The following is a 21,203-nucleotide window of genomic DNA, read 5'->3' on the forward strand; positions in this document are numbered from 1 at the left end:
CCCTCTTGCTCCACCCTGTAGACACCCATGCACCAAATATTAAAAGATTTGTGGATAGTGATGTCATAGTATCTGTGAATTTAAGCAATTATGAAGATAACCACCTAAAACGAAATACACTGAAAATTTACACAATTGCTTTTTGTTTGAAATACAGTAAAGAATTACAGAAAATGCAACTTAAATGCACTGGAAAAATCTAAAGCATAATGACTTATTAAATTATTTCATAATGACCTTCGATTACTCAGCAACATATCAAAACCATTTACTTGTCATTAAAGCGAAGTTATCCTTTTGTAAAACCGGTTTGAAAAATTAATACAACTGGGGTTGGATGTACAACCACAAACATCAAGGACAATGGCCACAGCACAGTTCTATTGAGCTGAAAAATTTCATCTGTTTCATACAACATAAATCACATCAGTCCATGGCAGGATGATCAGTCTTGTTCTGAATAAAACACGTAAACTGACCATAAGATGCCTGAAACCAATGCTGATACATGAAACTAAATTATATTCCCTTTCAGGCACAGACCTATTTGACATCAAGTTGTGAGATTGCTGTAAATATAAAGAGGATAAACATTTTAGTCTCATATAGCCCCCTGCTGTCTTATTATTCTCCACCATCTCACTGGCATTTCAGAAAAGTTTTCAGAAAACAGAATTTGAAGTAAGAAACTGTAAATTTGTCAATATCCAGATTGTACAAACATTGAAAGCAGACTGTCCCTTTCAACACAAAGTGGGATATCCTAGAAGAAGGCAAAATCTATTATGGATGCAATGAGAGACAGAATTACACATTTTAGTGTCCCATTGCTCAATTTAGAACTGACCACTGCCACAACATGTTCCAAATCATGGCAGACCTAGATAACTATGTCCCAGACAGGTAAATAATAAGTAGAACAAGCTTAAAATTGTACTTTTTGAGAACATTTCTCATAGAAACAGAGGTCTGGCAAAAGTATTTTAAAAACAAACACAAAGAGTCTTGACCATAAAAAAACATTTATTTTATGGCAACAGGTTTTGGTGAGTTTTTGACTATCTTCAGATCACGTACCATGATGATAGGTGGTGAACGGAGCAGATGTTATGGCTCCACAAATGTCAACTGTCTGATGTTCATAGAGTCATAACACCTGCTCTGTTCACTGTCACTGCCTACCATCATGGTACGAGGTCTGAAGATGGTCAAATACTGACTGAAACTGGTTACCACAAAATAAATGAAAAGCTTAAAAGTAGCCATAAATATGGTAGCGAGATGCCTCTGCTGAAATATATATAATGGAAAGGTGGCAATTCTCTGAGCAACTGAGGTGTTGAGTCATTGGTACGTGCACAAACAAGACTAATGATGCTGTTAGCTTTCTGCTGGCCCCTTCTTCAGAGCCAATAGAGAATGTTATCGTGAGCTGCCTGTAGCCAGAATGAGCTCACCAGAGTCACACTGCTATCCTGCATGTCTGCTGCTTTTCCCTCTTGGCCATCAGCCACCCTTTACCAATAATCCCTGTCTCTTTCTCCCCTTGCCCAGTCCATACAACACAATCCTTACTCCAACTGAACAAGGAAGAAGGGAAGAATGAGTAGGGTTTAATGTCCCTTAGACATCAAGGTCATTAGAGACTGAGCATATGCTTGGATTTTCTCAAAGACTGGGAAGAGAATTGGCTGTGCTCTTTCAAAGGAACCATCCCGGCATTTGAATGGAGCGATTCATGGAAATCACGGAAACCCTGCATCTGGATGGCCAGGTGTGATTTGCATCATTATCCTTCCCAATGCGAGCCCAGTGTTCTCACTACTGCGCCACCCCACTTGGTCACACAAATGAACTAAGCGACAGTGAAATGTAGTCAACTGGGACAATTTAGCCATGCAGGTTTGTACATGCATTCTATTAGCTCAAATAGAAGGAGAGAAGATTGAGAAGTTTAATATATCTCTGACAACTAGTCCTTATGGGTGGAGCACAAAATTGAAACAAGGAAGAATGGAGAAGGAAACCGGCTATGTCCTTCCACAGGAACCATACTGGCATTTGTCTTAGGCAATTTAGAAAACTCACAGAAAACCTAAATATGGATGGCCAGAAGGAGCTTTGAACCGTAATTGTCCTGAATGTCAGCCAAATGTTCTAACCACTGCTCCACTTTAATTGATATATTAACTCTAAAGAAGCATGTGTCTGTAAGCTGGCAATGTTCTGTGTTGTTGCCTGTAGTCAATTCAGTATCTCAACCATACAATGAGTTACACTTTCTCCTTCAATTATTTACGAATTGCTGTAATTATTCCCATTGAAAGCTTGATATGTAATTATTAAACAGTCTTGTCTTATGAACATCATTGCTTGAATTTTAATATAATTAACAGTCAAAGATACAGTTTTACAGTTCTTGTATGTTGAGTTGTACAGTGTGAAATTACCATTTCTGTTATTTATATGGATTAATCTGCAACATGCTGCTAATAAAAGGAAAAAAATAAAAGAAAGCTTAAGGGTCATAATTTACTTCTATTCAACAATCAAGGATTTCTTATGTCCACGGGTGTTGTGAAATCTGAATCTTTGTCAGCTTCCTACTCAGTCAGTTACCAGAGTACAACTCATTAATAATGTCAAGCACTGCAACCTACCATTATTTCCTACTTTATGAGAAGCTTCTGGAAGATTTTTTAAATTTATTGTTTTAGTTCCAATTGAAATGTTATCTAATGATATCATACAATGTTCAACTTACCAAACAATTCAACTGTAAAGAAAAGAAGGAAAAATATCACAGACAATAATATTGGAGGGAATATTTTCACCACCAATAGAGCACATACACTACTATATGCATTTTCCTTCTGAACTAAGCAAATTTTCTTTTTCTTCCACTAATTTTCATTGTATTTTCTAGAAGGTCTGAGCAGGGCACTGAAAAATTGCTGTAGTGTCAACTTGTCATAATTAGAGAGTTTTCCCATAAATATGACTGTCACTGGCAAACTTCACCACACAAAAGTCTAACAATCATAATAAATTGTTAAAAAACACAAAACAGCAATGGAGTTGGCATTCATCTCTCAGGCATAAATTCATGCCCAATACATGTAGCAGTCTGAATTTTCTATTTGCTTCTTCTGATTAACAGTTACTACTTAGATTTATTTGTTTATTTAATGCTTTACCCTAAATGGAGCATAAAGTTTCAAACACCATATTATTATAATTTCAAGGATTTTTGGGTTGTATCTATTACATTAGGTCCTTTTGTAACCCACATTAAGTTTATAGATTTTGCCTACAAACAGCGCACTTATTTTTGTTCTTGCTTATCTTCTGATCTATAGGTTTCTTTTCCTTTGTTGACAATACAAACATCACTTATTCTTCTTCTTTAGGTTTCACAACTGGAGCTCTCAATCATGTACAATTCTGGGCATCTTCTTTCATCGCTTTATTTTCATCCTCTTCTAATGTAATCCTTAATTCCAATTCTTTTCCTACCTATTTCTCCCACTGCTTCCACTTTTCCTCTATAATTCTTTGTTGCAGACAATTTCTATGCAGTATGTGACCCATTCAAGATTTTTTCCTCTTTCTGACCACATCCAATAATTTTATTTCTTCCACTATTTTCTTCATTACGAAGTCTGTCAGTCCATTTCACCTTAAGTATTCTTCTCAACGGCCATGTTTCAGAACTTTCTAAATCTCTTTCTTCTTCCTTTTTAACTGTCTGTGATTCACTGCTATATACCACTACAATACATACATATCATTTAGTAAAATTATTTTCTCCATTCCACTGAAATTATTCTAGATGTTAGTAACTGCTTCGACTTTTTGAAAGCTCTCTTTGTTCTGTACAGCTTCCATTTCCATCTGGTTAAACTTCTCAGGTACAGAAAAGACTTTACTTTTTCTGTCTTTTGTCTTTCTAGCTATACAGAGCATCATAACTGTGATAACACTAATTCCCACGCAGCATATTTCCCAGCCAAGACTTTTTCCTCTTTCTGATCATGTCCAATAATCTTCTTTCTTCTGATATTTTCTTCATTACTAAGTCTGCCAGTCCACTTCACCTTAAGCATTCTTCTCAACAGCCACATTTCAGAACTTCCACAGAAATAAAACTGTATTTCTCTGGTATTCAAGTAATGTAAAAGCATGTAAATTAGCTCTTGCTCTTTTTATAAAACTGAATAAGTCTAAGAAATGGGCTATCAAGCACCCTGGCTTAATCTCAATAAGGCATATTTGTAATAATTAGAAAAATAATACAAACAATTTGGCTAGTTACCATTAGTTCTAACATGTTCAAGTTAACATAGTTATGTCAGTGTGTCTATAGACTGCCATCTAGCCTATAACATGTACCATGGGTTTTCAGAGTTGTAATGAGGAACTCACCTTTATAACTGGAGGAGGAACTTTAAATAGACGAGAATTTTCTGTGAAGTCCTCGAGACGTAATGTTGCTGACATGATTATCAATTTCAGAGAATTGCCTCTTTTGTTCCTCAAAGGCACAATTCGAGACAAAAGACCAATCAGTATATCAGTGTACACACTGCGTTCATGGGCTTCATCCAGAATGATTACAGAGTATTTTGTTAGCAGGAAATCCTAAACAGACAGGAAAAATTAGATAGGTTATACATAGGTTTTTAATACCCATATTAACTATCTACAGTGACACTCAAGAAAAAACAAAGGAAACAATAACACATTAAAAATTTTCTTTTCTTTTGTCTTTTAAGTGGATATTTACAAGCAGGTCTACAATTTTGGGCTTAATTTAAAATCAGACTTACCTAAAATAATAAGACACATAACAAAGAAATTCACTATGTGTTAAACCTTAACAATAAACAATTTAACTTTTCAGACATTTTTGTGCATGTTATAAAAAATGTGGAGACACATAATATTCCAGAATACATCTTAGTTAACAATGATTTTTTTGTACAAGTCATGTATTGTGTTATTCCCTGCTACCCTGATTTTCTCAGTACACCTAACATCCTGGCAATCTCAATAGACTTGCTCTAACAATTTATACTCCTACAATTTACCTTTAAAAGCCACCATGATTTGTTATCTTGTCCCACCACTGCCTGTACCGTTTTGCAAACAAATAATTACGATAAAGCAGTTAGCGTGGGTGATGCTTACATACATGTCCAAAGGAACTTTGCATCACAATTTGGAATAAGACAAGCACTGCACAATAGTACTTATCCTGGCAAGATACTTTCACGTAAAATGTCTCGCCTGTGCGGATGTCCAAATGAATGTTGCACTGTACTTCAGAATAACAAAGGCACTGCAAAATCGTATTTAACCGCTGATACTGGGCCAGTGACTTTTCAAGTGAAATGTCTTGCATGTACGGGAATATACATAATGGGTGTACGATTACAGGTTCTAGACATGTGGTAGACAATGAATGGAAGTTTGGGTCCGGCTATGAGTCTTGCTCAGGTAGCCTAATGGTAAGGCAACTGTCGGCGATGAGTGGGAAATCTGGGTCCAAGTACGGGTCCAGCAAAAATTTTCATTGTCATCGTTCCATTATACAGTTGATAGTTGTCCATATTTGCAATTGCGAAATGAATTTAAGTTTTTTTGTAAGTGTAATTGCTATGTATTTAGTTGAATCGATAACATTTAAATTTGGATGACTGAATGTATAAACGAAACTGAGTGAAGGTTTTAGTAAGCATATGGACAACCTTACAGCTTTTATTGTTTAGGGTCAATCTGTACTTTTTGCTGTATATGGATACCTTGCCTAAACCATTTGCAATTTGTTGTGATTTTCTGACAGCTTTACTAGATGGTAAATGAAGGCATAATCTGAAAGAAAACTACAAGGGCTGCCCAAACTGACTCCTAAATTGTTTATATCGATTATGAACAGTAGAGGGACTATAGTAGTTCATTGAGGAACACCAGACAGCTCTTGTGTTTCACTTGAAGATTTCCCCTGAGTTGCTATGAACTATGATCATTCTGACAGGAAATCATGTTGCACAACTGTGATGATACTTCACAGACACACAATTTTATTAGAAGTTGTTTGAGGAACTGTGTCAAAAGCCTTCCAGAAATCTAGAAAATAGGAATCAACATGAGGTCTCCTACTGATATCACTTTGTGTGAATAAAGAGCCAGTTGTGTTACACAAGGACAATATTTTACAAATCCATTCTGGTAATGAGTCAATACATTGTTTTCTTCAATGTACTTCACAATGCTGGAACATGGTACACGTTTCAAAAACCTATTAGAAACAGATGTCAAAGATATGGATCTGTAATTCAGCAGATTACTTCTATTCCCTTTCTTGTTTGTTGGTGTGACCTCCGCAACTTTCCAGTCTTTAGGTACGGATCTTTTGTCGAGCAAGTGACTGTATGTGCATGCTAAATATGGAGATATTTCATCAGTGTATTTCGAAAGAAATGTATTTGGTATACAATCTGAATCAGAAGAATTGCCTTTATTACGTGACCACAGTTGCTTCACTACAATGAATGTGTCTACTTACAAATTATTCATGTTGGTAGCTGTTATTGGCTGAAATTCTGAAATATTTACATCTTGTTTTGTGAAGATATTTTCGAAAACCATGTTTCATAATTCCTTTAAAGGAACATTAGGGTTTAAGATTTCATCACTTACAAAATCATTAAGGACAAAGTACAAGCTCTGGTTCTGGAACGATATTGGTGTTGTCCTTTCAAAGCAACTGGCACAGGACTTGTTTTAAGTGATTTAGAGAAACCATAGTAAACTTCAATCTGGGTGGCCAGATATGAACCTGAATCACAATCCTCTCGAATATTAGTCTTTTGTGTTACCACTGCATCACCTTGCACAATTACTGCATTTGATTTGTGATATAAGGCCGCAGCTTAAGGTGGATAGTACAACAAGATATTCAGAAATAGTCTATCAATTATACAGGGTACAAAAAGGTAAGGCCAAACTTTCAGGAAACATTCTTCACACACAAAGAAAGAAAATATGTTATGTGGGCATGTGTCCGGAAACGCTTACTTTCCATGTTAGAGATCATTTTATTACTTCTCTTCAAATCACATTAATCATCAAATGGAAACACACAGCAACAGAACGTACCAGCGTGACTTCAAACACTTTGTTACAGGAAACGTTCAAAATGTCCTCCGTTAGCGAGGAGACATGCATCCACCATCCGCCGCATGGAATCCCTGATGCAGCCCTGGAGAGTGGCGTATTGTATCACAGTCGTCCACAATACAAGCACGAAGAGTCTCTACATTTGGTACCGGGGCTGCGTAGACAAGAGCTTTCAAATGCCCCCATAAATGAAAGTCAAGAGAGTTGAGGTCAGGAGAGCGTGTGGATGGATATGTGTGTGTGTGTGTGTGTGTGTGTGTGTGCGAGTGTATACCCGTCCTTTTTCCCCGTAAGGTAAGTCTTTCTGCTCCCGGGATTGGAATGACTCCTTACCCTCTCCCTTAAAACCCACATCCTTTCGTCTTTCCCTTTCCTTCCCTCTTTCCTGATGAGGCAACAGTTTGTTGCGAAAGCTTGAATTTTGTGTGTATGTTTGTGTTTGTGTGTCTATCGACCTGCCAGCACTTTCATTTGGTAAGTCACATCATCTTTGTTTTTAGAAATATTTTTCCTACGTGGAATCTTTCCCTCTATTATAAATACAGTATTTTCTTGATACTGCTATTGACCTCCTTTCTTATACTCCTCACATCAGTGATGCCTTTCCCTTTCCATCGATCTCTTAGTTCCATGACATCAATGCACAACAGATTGTGCACAATACAATGAACTTGGTATGGCTGTGCATTTCATGAAACTGGAACTCTCACAAGACTTTAGCATTTTCAATTAGTGTAGTGTGTTGGTTGGTTGGTGTTTTTACTAACAGTATCACATTTCCAGAATGAGATTTTCACTCTGCAGTGGAGTGTGTGCTGATATGAAACTTCCTGGGACCTTTGTCTTTCGCGGGCAAGTGCTCTACCATCTGAGTTACGCAAGCACGACTCATGCCCCGTCTTCACAGATTTACTTCCGCCAGTACCTCGTCTCCTACTTTCCATATTTCACAGAAGCTCTCCTGCGAACCTTGCAGAACTAGCAGTCCTGTAAGAAAGGATATTGCGGAGACATGGCTTAGCCACAGCCTGGGGGATGTTTCCAGAATGAGATTTTCACTCTGCAGCGGAGTGTGCGCTGATATGAAACTTCCTGGCAGATTAAAACTGTGTGCTGGACCGAGACTCGAACTCGGGACCTTTGCCTTTCGCGGACAAGTGCTCTACCATCTGAGCTACCCAAGCACAACTCATGCCCCGTCCTCACAGATTTACTTCCTGCCCACAAAAGGCAAAGGTCCTGAGTTCAAGTCTCAGTCCGGCACACAGTTTTAATCTGCCAGGAAGTTTCAGTGTCACATTTCTTATATGTCTGTTCCACCCTAAACACCTTTTATAATGGCCTTTCTATTACTGTAACCATCAAGAAGGCTTTCTTGGAAGCAGAAGAGATTGCTTTACAGATTCTGATCTGAGACTCTTGGGGTGTCCACCTGAAGCCCTTTTTAGATAGTGGATGTTATTGTTCCCAGAATTTACGTCACCCCGTTATGAGCATTTTTCTTTTAAGAATTGAACACAAATAGCTTGGCAATTAAAAGTCAAATTATGTAGAACTTTGCTTAGCTGAGAATGTTTAATGCGGATGGAATTCAGAAGGTGTCCCAAATGTTGTACAAAAGATGTTGCTGTGCTAAAGCTTGAAAATCTTCTGGACACTGAATATTATGAACAAGCAATTTTTGGAATAATTTCATATTTGAGACTTGCACACTAAAAATTACATACACTTTGTATTTCTTTCAGGAGAACTCCGTCAGTCATGAACTTTATTTTTGTGTCTTTGGTAGTGTTCCCCTCAAACCTTATGAGATAAGAAACTTCTTTAGATGTTAAATTCATTTCCTCAGCAACACGAACTGACATTGAAATAGCTGCAACACGCCTGGGCTCCGTGACACCTATTATTTTTCCATTGCTGTAAACAAAAATATTTAATTTAGAATCCAGAAATAAATTCAGCTGAGGTGAAAGATTATCAATATTCACTTTAGTATTTTATTTTATCTCTGAATGTCTATTATAATACAAATAAAATAGATAATAATAAAATGTACTAGTGTATTATAGTATGAGAGAACAGAACTCTTGAGTCCAGACAAACAAGTTCTTTGCAAGCCAGAGTTACAAACACCTGTCTATACTTTACTCAATGGAGACAGAGTCTCAAGTACATCATTAGATCTGGGAACACCTTGACAAACAGCTCCTAGTGGAACACCATGGTCAGAACTAGGAAACAATATGCCGTGTGACCTGTCTACTTCATCGTTTGGCTCAGCCCACAAAGCAAGCAACTGAAATCTGAACTCAACATACATCAAGAAGAGAGACAGAGAAGCTGTGTATAGAAGCTGTCTACACCTTCTTGGGGCAAGATAACATCAGCTTGTTTGCAAACTTCAAAATTTGATCATCAACTCTACCAAATGGCTTAAAAGATCACAAGAAATTAGTCATTACTTCAAAAGGAATGAATGACCTTTAAAACTGTATTTCACACTCTGAGAAATTAGGTCTTATTTACTCATCTCTCCTCTGCAAGACTCAAATCATTAAACGAGGTGCCATCTGAGTGACGACACAAGTTATGTCAATGCAAGCTCTTCCCCCCTCCCCTTTAAGAGCTACATTATTAATCAAATGAAACTATAGTGTTTCTGAGACTTTTTCAAGTCTGAAGTATCTACAATGTATATACACAGACTGAAGCAACAAATGAAAATTTGTATCAAGACAGGGATTTAAACCTGGGTATCCCGCTAACTAGGCAGATGTGCTAATGACTATGCCAACCTGTTACAGTGGCTTTACACAACTGCACAGACTTCCCTAATATGCCTCTTTCCTCAACCCAATTTCCCAAACTGTAAACTCATACAGTATTGTAGAGGCTCTCCAAATGTATTGGAAAAACACCTCAGCATTGAACAAAATGGGGGATCGATCCTTCAATCAAATGAAACTATATGCTTCCAGAGACATTTTCAAATGTCAAATGTCTATGAAGTAAACATGCAGACTGAAGTGTAGAATGAAAATGATTAAATGAGGAGCTACATGACAGATGACCCAGTCAACGCACAGGCAGCCCACAGTAAACGATAAACACCTGACAAGTGTGCTTATTACTGAGGCTACAGAAAAACTGACAAGTGACAGTCTGGGCTACAAAAGACAATAAAATAAGTAAAAATAAATGATAAGGAAGGCAATAAGAAAGAAGAAAATGGAAGGCCTGGGAAAGGGGCCCCAACTGAATGGAACTTTAATGCAAAGTGCTGTGGGGCCATAACACATGTTAGAGGAACAGCTTATAATTGCACAATTAAGAGAAGTATCTGGAATAAAAACCAACGGTGTTAATGAACAATGATGAATATGAGCAAGGAAACCAACGTATCTGTGAGGTACAATTCATTTGAAAGAAGAAATGGGAGTACGGGAAACAGACAGCATGGCTGCTTTCAAATAAAAAAATCAAGAGGAGAAAATAAGGTCACTAAGTGTAAGAATGGATGAATACTGGACAAAGTAAAAGATCAAAAGAAAAGAAGCTGATCCCTATATGGTCCACAAATGACAAAAAAGAGAGAGAGAAGACAGAGCAATGGTTAACAAGAAATGATACATGTACAGTTGCTGAAGTGAAGGAAAGGTTGTTACATCAGTACTAGTACAATTAATACTAATAAAAAGTTGATGATTAACTACAAATGATGGTGAAAGGAAGGAAGATTAGGGTTTAATGTCCCTTTTATGATAAGGTCATTATAGACACACAGAGAGAAAAAAATCTCAAACTGGGAGAGGAAATCAAACATGATGTTTCCTGCACGCCAGACATGAAGACTAAGACTGACTGCCAATGTGTTCTAAAAAATCCAAATGAAAATTATACTGAAAAAATATATTTGTGGGACAAAGATTAGGATGAGTGCATGATATGCAAAACTAAGGAAGACTATGGAACAGAAGTCACTAAATGAGTAAAAGCTGACTAATATACACTATTAACATATAGATGCCAGCAGCTAAGTTTGTGTGAGAGAGTAAATTCCTAGCACCAATGTCAACATGCAATCGTTATTGGATGGTATGAATTGAGTAATATGAGTGTGTTGTCTAGGAGTATGAAGGAAACCCAATGAAAATAAAATTAAAATAAACTTAAAGCAAATGAAATGCTGATATGAGATAAAAGAAGGGGATTGGGAGAAGTGTGTAATTCATTTTCTTCTTCTTTTGTTTCTGTTGACAGTATTGTCAATGCCCTAATCATCAACTCATCGATTGCCTCACTAAAATCTTCAAAAAATTGTGCATATTACTCCAATGTAAATATGTACTGAATACGAATGGCATGTAGTAGCTGCTGTCACAAACCCAACTGAGCACGTTTTGGACCAGCTGAAACTTGCAGTTGGTCACCACAGGAACATTCCTCACACACTGTGTGATCTCTGGATGGCTGACAGTGAAGAGTGGGTCTGGCTTGATCAGCAACATTTTGACCACTTTAAGGACAGCATCCCCAAAAGAAACCAGGCATATCCCAATGCACAGAGCGGAGCAACACAATATTAAGCCCGTATTACAAGATGCGCTTAAACCGTAGACCTATGCAACAGCTCCCCAAGCATGCATATCTGTAACTACAAGGTCGGTTCACGTAGACCTATTACACCATCGACGTGAGATATACCTGGCACGCATGCGCAGTAGACAGTGATAACGCGCGAAATGCAAACAGAACTGTCTGATCTCTTGTAAAGTCATTTGTTCTACACACGAAACACAAGGGGGACCATGTGACATATTGGAACATCATCGGTTTGAATTATTTATGTGACTCAAGGTTCCTATTTCATAAGAAAATGTTTACCATTATTTATTAAGTAACTGTTATTCTCTCATGTACGTTACTACTGTTCTGAATTACAAATTCAACATTTAGTTTTATATTATGACACTTGGTTACACAGGGATAAGTATTTATACAGCATTTTGCACATGGAGGACCCACTTGTTTTTGGAGCTACTGCTCTGGTAGTGACAATAAATCTTTGGATTAGGGCAGAACGATGACAAAAACAAAAAGCCAGACATTGTTGAGTTTGATCCTGGCTGAAAAAATGGGAGAAGTCAGATATAGTGGGAATTAGCAAAGTTCGGTGGCAGGAGGAACAAGACTTTCGGTCAGGTGAATACAGGGTTATAAATACAAAATCAAATAGGGGTAATGCAGGAGTAGGTTTAATAATGAATAAAAAAAAGGAGTGTGGGTAAGCTACTACAAACAGCATAGCGAATGCCTTATTGTGGCCAAGATAGACACAGAGCCCACGCTTACTACAGTAATACAAGTTTATATGCCAACTAGCTCTGCAGATGATGAAGAAATTGAAGAAATACATGATGAGATAAAAGAAATTATTCAGATAGTGAAGGGAGACGAAAATTTAATAGTCATGGGTGACTGGAATTCGATAGTAGGAAAAGGAAGAGAAGGAAACGTAGTACGTGAATATGGATTGGGGGTAAGAAATCATAGAGGAAGCCACCTGGTAGAATTCTGCAAAGAGCATAACTTAATCATAGCTAAGACTTGGTTCAAGAATCAGAAAAGAAGGTTGTATACATGGAAGAAGCCTGGAGATACTGGAAGGTGTCAGATACATTATATAATGGTCAGACAGAGATTTAGGAACCAGATTTTAAATTGTAAGACATTTCCAGGGGCAGATGTGGACTCTGACCACAATCTATTGGTTATGAACAGTAGATTAAAACTGAAGAAACTGCAAAAAGGTGGGAATTTAAGGAGATGGGACCTGTATAAACTGACTAAACCAGAGGTTGTACAGCGTTTCGGGGAGAGCATAAGGGAACAATTGATAAGAATGGGGGAAAGAAATATGGTAGAAGAAGAATGGGTAGCTTTGAGGGATGAAGTAGTGAAGGCAGCAGAGGATCGAGCAGGTAAACAGACAAGGGCTAGTAGAAATCCTTGGGTAACAGAAGAAATATTGAATTTAATTGATGAAAGGAGAAAATATAAAAACGCAGTAAATGAAGCAGGCAAAAAGGAATACAAACATCTCAAAAATGAGATCGACAGGAAGTGCAAAATGGCTAAGCAGGGATGGCTAGAGGACAAATGTAAGGATGTAGAGGCTTATGTCACTGCCTACCGGAAAATTAGAGAGACCTTTGGAGAAAAGAGAACCACTTGTATGATCATCAAGAGCTCAGATGGAAACCCAGTTCTAAGCAATGAAGGGAAAGCAGAAAGGTGGAAGTAGTATATAGAGGGTCTATACAAGGGCGATGTACTTGAGGGCAATATTATGGAAATGGAAGAGGATGTAGATGAAGATGAAATGGGAGATATGATACTGCGTGAAGAGTTTGACAGAGCACTGAAAGACCTAAGTCGAAAGAAGGCCCTGGGAGTAGACAAGATTCCATTAGAACTACTGACAGCCTTGGCAGAGCCAGTCCTGACAAAACTCTACCATCTGGTGAGTAAAATGTTTGAGACAGGCGAAATACCCTCAGACTTCAAGAAGAATATAATAATTCCAATCCCAAAGAAAGCAGGTGTTGACAGATGTGAAAATTACTGAACTATCAGTTTAACAAGTCACGGCTGCAAAATACTAACGCGAATTCTTTACAGACGAATGGAAAAACTGGTATTGGATCCTGTAAAAATATTGGAACACATAAGGCAATACTGACCCTACGACTTATCTTAGAAGATAGATTAAGGAAAGGCAAACCTACATTTCTAGCACTTGTAGACTTAGAGAAAGCTTTTGACAATGTTGACTAGAATACTCTCTTTCAAATTCTGAAGGTGGCAGGGGTAAAATACAGGGAGCGAAAGGCTATTTACAATTTGTACAGAAACCAGATGGCAGTTACAAGAGTCGAGGGGCATGAAAGGGAAGAAGTGGTCGGGAAGGGAGTGAGACAGGGTTGTAGCCTATCGCTGGTGTTATTCACTCTGTATATTGAGCAAGCAGTAAACGAAACAAAAGAAAAATTTGAGGTAGGTATTAAAATCCATGGAGAAGAAATAAAAACTTTGAGGTTTGCCGATGACATTGTAATTCTGTCAGAGTTAGCAAAGGACTTGGAAGAGCAGTTGAATGGAATGGACAGTGTCGTGAAAGGAGGACATAAGATGAACATCAACAAAAGCAAAACGACGATAATGGAATGTAGTCGAGTTAACTCGGGTGATGCTGAGGGAATTAGATTAGGGAATGAGACACTTAAAGTAGTAAAGAAGTTTTGCTATTTGGGGATCAAAATACTGATGATGGTCGAAGTAGAGAGGATATAAAATGTAGACTGGCAATGGCAAGGAAAGTGTTTCTGAAGAAGAGAAATTTGTTAACATCGAGTATAGATTAATTGTCAGGAAGTGGTTTCTGAAAGTATTTAAGTGTCAGGAAGTGGTTTCTGAAAGTATTTAAGTGTCAGGAAGTGGTTTCTGAAAGTATTTGTATGGAGTGTAGCCGTGTATGGAAGTGAAACATGGACGATAAATAGTTTGGACAAGAAGAGAATAGAAGCTTTCGAAATGTGGTGCTACAGAAGAATGCTGAAGATTAGATAGGTAGATCACATAACTAATGAGGAGGTATTGAATAGAACTGGGGAGAAGAGGAGTTCATGGCACAACTTGACTAGAAGAAGGGATCGGTTGGTAGGACATGTTCTGAGGCATCGAGGGATCGCCAATTTAGTATTGGGGGGTAGCATGGGGGGTAAAAATCGTAGAGGGAGACCAAGAGATGAATACACTAAGCAGATTCAGAAGGATGTAGGCTGCAGTACGTGCTAGGAAATGAAGCAGCTTGCACAGGATAGAGTACCACGGAGAGCTGCATCAAACCAGTCTCAGGACAGAAGACCACCACCACCACCACCACCACCACCACAACAACAACAACAACAACAACAACTTTAGCTATTTATTTAATCTTACTACAATGCTGACTTCCTCCACTAAATTTCTGCATTCGCTGTTGAAGTTTTTTGCTCCAGGGGGAAACCATAAAATGTCGTAAGCACTGATTGTGCAACATGCATTCCTTCTTCATTTTCTAAGTCTAAGGAGCTGAACTTCCTTACATACACACTGAAATATGAGAACTATTCAGAAAGCAGGAAATGTTTTGGCATTAAAAAAAACTAAGTACAAGAAATACATTTTATTACATACATCTGAAAGAGCGACTGACATACTACTTTTCCACATAATCACCAAACACATTGAGGGATTTATCATAGCAGTGGACAAGCTTTGAAAGACCTTCATAGTAAAATTCTGCCGCATGAGACTTCAGCCGCCTGGTGTTCCGCGTTGTCATCAAAGTGCTGCGTTGCAAGGCAGTTCTTCATCTTGGGAAACAAGTGGAAGTCACTTGGGGCAATATCGGGGCTGTAGGGTGGATGAGGGAAAATTTCCCATTTGAATGAATTAAGGAGTTCTTTAGTGAGGTTTAATCTAAATCTACATCTACATCTATATCTACATCTACATCAACATCTACACTCCGCAAGCCACCCAACGGTGTGTGGCGGAGGGCACTTTCCTGTTCCACTCGCGTATAGTTCGCGGGAAGGACGACTGTCTGAAAGCCTCCGTGCGCGCTCTGATCTCTCCAATTTTACATTCGTGATCTCCCCGGGAGGTATAAGTAGGTGGAAGCAATATATTCGATACCTCATCCAGAAACGCACCCTCTCGAAACCTGGACAGCAAGCTACATCGCGATGCAGAGTGCCTCTCTTGCAGAGTCTGTCACTTGAGTTTGCTAAACATCTCCGTAACGCTATCACGCTTACCAAATAACCCTGTGACGAAACGCGCCACTCTTCTTTGCATCTTCTCTATCTCCTCTGTCAACCCGACCTGGTACGGATCCCACACTGATGAGCAATACTCAAGTATAGGTCGAACGAGTGTTTGGTAAGCCACCTCCTTTATTGATGGACTAAATTTTCTAAGGACTCTCCCAATGAATCTCAACCTGGCACCTGCCTTACCAACAATTAATTTTATATGATCATTCCACTTCCAACTGTTCCGCGCGCATACTCCCAGATATTTTACAGAAGTAACTGCTATCAGTGTTTGTTCTGCTATCATATAATCATACAATAAAGGATCCTTCTTTCTATGCATTCACAATACATTACGTTTGCCTATGTTAAGTGTCAGTTGCCACTCCCTGCACCAAGTACCTATCCGCTGCAGATCTTCCTGCATTTCTCTGCAATTTTCTAACGCTGCAACTTCTCTGTATACTACAGCATCATCCGCGAAAAGCCGCATGGAACTTCTGACACTATCTACTAGGTCATTTATATATATTGTGAAAAGCAATGGTCCCATAACACTCCCCTGTGGCACGCCAGAGGTTACTTTAACGTCTGTAGACGTCTCCCCATTGATAACAACATGCTGTGTTCTGTTTGCTAAAAACTCTTCAATCCAGCCACATAGCTGGTCTGGTATTCCGTAGGCTCTCACTTTGTTTATCAAGCGACAGTGCGGAACTGTATCAAATGCCTTCTGTAAGTAAAGGAAAATGCATCTACCTGGGAGCCTGTATCTAATATTTTCTGGGTCTCATGAACAAATAAAGTGAGTTGGGTCTCACAAGATTGCTGTTTCTGGAATACATGTTGATTCCTACAGAGTTCATCCTGGGTTTCCAGAAATGACATGATATGCGAGCAAAAAACATGTTCTAAAATTCTACAACAGATTGATGTCAGAGATATAGGTCTATAGTTTTGCGCATCTGCTTGACGACCCTTCTTGAAAACTGAACTTACCTGTGCTCTTTTCCAATCATTTGGAACCTTCCGTTCCTCTAGAGACTTGCGGTACAGGGCTGTTAGAAGGGGGGCAAGGTCTTTCGCGTACTCTGTGTAGAATCAAATTGGTATCCTGTCAGGTCCAGCGGACTTTCTTCTGTTGAGTGATTTCAGTTGCTTTTCTATTTCTTAGACACTTATTTCGATGTCAGCCATTTTTTTGTTCGTGCGAGGATTTAGAGAAGGAACTGCAGTAGGGTCTTCATCTGTGAAACAGCTTTGGAAAAAGGCATTTAGTATTTCAGCTTTACGCATGTCATCCTCTGTTTCAATGCATCATCATCCCAGAGTGTCTGGATATGCTGTTTCGAGCCACTTACTGATTTAACATAAGAGCAGAACTTCCTAGGATTTTCTGTCAAGTGGGTACATAGAATTTTACTTTCGAATTCACTGAACGGTTCACACATAGCCCTCCTTGGGCTAACTTTGACATCGTTTAGCTTCTGTTTGTCTGAAAGGTTTTGGCTGCGTTTAAACTTCCAGTGAAGCTCTCTTTGCTTTCGCAGTAGTTTCCTAACTTTGTTGTTGAACCACGGTGGGTTTTTCCCGTCCCTCCGAACGTACCTGTCTAAAACGCATTTTACGATTGTCTTGAACTTTTTCCATAAACACTCAACATTGTCAGTGTTGGAACAGAAATTTTCATTTTGATCTGTTAGGCAGTCTGAAATCTGTCTTCTATTACTCTTGCTGAACAGATAAACCTTCCTCCCTTTTTTTATATTCCTATTTACTTCCATATTCAGGGATGCTGCAACAGCATTATGATCACTGATTCCCTGTTCTGCATTCAAAGAGTCGAAAAGTTCGGGTCTGTTTGTTATCAGTAGGTCCAAGATGTTATCACCACAAGTCGGTTCTCTGTTTAATCGCTCGAGGTAATTTTCGGGTAGTGCACTCAGTATAATGTCACTCGATGCTCTGTTCCTACCACCTGTCCTAAACATCTGAGTGTCCCAGTCCATACCTGGTAAATTGAAATCTCCACCTACGACTATAACATGCTGAGAAAATTTATGTGAAATATATTCCAGATTTTCTCTCAGTTGTTCTGCCACTAATGCTGCTGAGTCGGGAGGTCGGTAAAAGGAGCCAATTATTAATCTAGCTCGGTTGTTGAGTGTAACCTCCACCCATAATAATTCACAGGAACTATCCACTTCTACTTCACTACAGGATAAACTACTACTAACAGCAACAAACACGCCACCACCGGTTGCATGCAATCTATCATTTCTAAACACCGTCTGTGCCTTTGTAAAAATTTCGGCGGAATTTATCTCTGGCTTCAGCTAGCTTTCCGTACCTATAACGATTTCAGCTTCGGTGCTTTCTATCAACGCTTGAAGTTCCGGTAATTTACCAACGCAGCTTCGACAGTTTACAATTACGATACCGATTGCTGCTTGGTCCCCACATGTCCTGACTTTGCCCCGCACCCTTTGAGGCTGTTGCCCTTTCTGTACTTGCCCAAGGCCATCTAACCTAAAAAACCGCCCAGTCCATGCCACACAACCCCTGCTACCCGTGTAGCCGCCTGGTGTGTACAGTGGACTCCTGACCTATCCAGCGGAACCTGAAACCCCACCACCCTATGGCACAAGTCGAGGAATCTGCAGCCCACACAGTCGCAGAACCGTCTCAGCCTCTGATTCAGACCCTCCACTCGGCTCTGTACCAAAGGTCCGCAGTCAGTCCTGTCGACGATACTGCACATGGTGAGCTCCGCTTTCATCCCGCTAGCGAGACTGGCAGTCTTCACCAAATCAGATAGCTGCCGGAAGCCAGAGAGGATTTCCTCTGATCCATAGCGACACACATCATTGGTGCAGACATGAGCGACCACCTGCAGATGGGTGCACACTGTACCCTTCATGGCATCCGGAAGGACCCTTTCCACATCTGGAATGACTCCCCCCGGTATGCACATGGAGTGCACACTGGTTTTCTTCCCCTCTCTTGCTGCCATATCCTTAAGGGTCCCCATTACGCGCTTGAAGTTGGAGCTCCCAACTACCAGTAAGCCCACCCTCTGCGACTGCCCGGATCTTGCAGACTGAGGGACAACCTCTGGAACAGGACAAGCAGCCATGTCCGGCCGAAGATCAGTATCAGCTGGAGACAGAGCCTGAAACCGGTTCGTCAGACAAACTAGAGAGACCTTCCGTTCAGCCCTCCGGAATGTCTTTCGCCCCCTGCCACACCTCGAGATGACCTCCCATTCTACCACAGGTGAGGGGTCAGCCTCAATGTGGGCAGTATCCCGGGCAGCCAGAGCTGTAGTCCGATCAGGGGATGCGTGGGACAAGCTGGCCGTCCCCGACAAACCTCCATCCGCACCCTCACAGTGATGCCCATTGGCAACAGCTTCAAGCTGTGTGACCGAAGCCAACACTGCCTGAAGCTGGGAGCAAAGGGATGCCAACTCAGCCTGCATCCGAACACAGCAGTCGCAGTCCCTATCCATGCTAAATACTGTTGTGCAAAGAATGTCTGAACTAATCTACAGAGAACACAAACAATTCGACACAAAATTTAAATGGTTATTAAAATACAAGATTGCCTAGTAAATGCAGTAATGCTGCTACTTGCGCACTGCAAACACACTGTTCGGCGGCAGAAGGAGACTACGCGATTTTACACTATTCAGGTACTAAAACGCGATGCTGCAACTCTCAAATGCTATAATATGGCCGAAATTTATGAATTAAACAATGCAAGTACCCAAAAACCCACAAAGAAATTAAGAATTAAACTATGTAACAAATAAGTGAGCTAAGAGTATACGACTTGTTGCTAGCAGCTGCTTATCCAACGGCAGCAGCGAGGTCAGGCATTGTCATGCAAAAACAAAACTTAGGACGGCAGCTTTCGTCGGCGTTTGTTTTGAACTGCTCTTCTACGGCTGTGCAAAGTTTAACAGTACCGGGAAGAGTTTATGGTTGCTCCACATTCGAGAACATCAATAAGAAGCATACCTTGCCCATACCAAAACACTGTCGCCATCAACTTCCTTGCTGACAAGGTTTGCAAACATTTTCTTGGTTTTTGGGAGGGAATTTGTGTGCCCCCACTCCACGGACTATAATTTTGTATCGCAATTGACCTGTTTCACTCAAGTCTCATCATCGGTTACGATTTGATCCAGTAATGAATCACCATGTTTGTGGTAGGCCTCCAGAAATGTCAACGTTGCCCCCATTCGCTGTTCTTTATGGTGTTCTGTATCGTGCACAAAATTTGTGGTAGCCTAGCTTTTGAGTGACAATTTCAAACAACAAAGCCCGCAAAACTTGTGGAAAATAAAGCAAAATCTCCATTATTGTGAAGTGACGGTTTTCATGAATCGTTTCATCAACTTTAGCGAAAAGATTGTCAGTCACAATGCTTGGGTGTCCACTCTTCTCTTCTTCACGAACGTTGGTTCAGCCACTTTTAAACCCAATGCACCATTTCCGGATGGAACAGTCACTCATTATGTTGTTTCCGTACAATTCGCACAGTTCACGATAAATTTCTGTAGGTTTTCGGTTTTTTGTCAACAAAAACCATATCACAAACCGCACCTCACAACTGGCAGGATATTTGACTGCAGCGCACATTTCAAATTTGAATACTGAAAACACCAGATGCACAGAGACGTTCTCACTGTCATGGATGGATGTCGACTGAGCTGCCAAGCACACACATACCAAAATATATGTGATCGGCGTGCGTCTAGCGGCATCAGACGGAAACGTTCCCTACTTTCTGAATAGCCGTCGTATGTTTCAATAAATGAAAGGTCTTGGTATCATTTTTGTGCAACTTGTTAACCATGTGCCCAAAAGTTGAATGATATGAATAAACAATTTGATTAATGAAGAATGTAAAGCACTGGTTGTTAATACATGTGAGGAAGTTAAAAATTGGGTATACTATTTTTAAGGACATTAATTGTATCGAAAAGGAAACTCACATGAGAAAACTATAAAATTATGAGACAGGATTGTTGGCGAAATTTTTAGTACAGCCAATAGCCATGTCCACCTTCATCTCCTCTCATTCTCATAACAAGTAGATCCCTCTCTCGTCCAGTGGTCTGAAAGATCTGTTCTTTGCTTTTAACCTTCTCTG

At 39.6% G+C, this 21,203-nt stretch overlaps 1 protein-coding gene across 1 annotated transcript in view; it reads right to left on the reverse strand.

Moving 5' to 3' along the window:
* Positions 1–21,203, reverse strand: part of LOC126419274 (probable ATP-dependent RNA helicase kurz) — a 130,614-nt gene that overhangs the window by 77,734 nt on the left and 31,677 nt on the right. Inside the window, exons 5-6 of the mRNA XM_050086441.1 lie at positions 8,910–9,099; positions 4,426–4,641 (exon numbers count right to left, since the gene is read on the reverse strand). Coding sequence (XP_049942398.1) covers positions 4,426–4,641; positions 8,910–9,099 — 406 coding nt within the window. The remainder of the gene's footprint in view (positions 1–4,425; positions 4,642–8,909; positions 9,100–21,203) is intronic.

This window comes from Schistocerca serialis, chromosome 9, assembly GCF_023864345.2.
Source record: "Schistocerca serialis cubense isolate TAMUIC-IGC-003099 chromosome 9, iqSchSeri2.2, whole genome shotgun sequence".
Lineage (NCBI taxonomy): Eukaryota > Metazoa > Arthropoda > Insecta > Orthoptera > Acrididae > Schistocerca > Schistocerca serialis.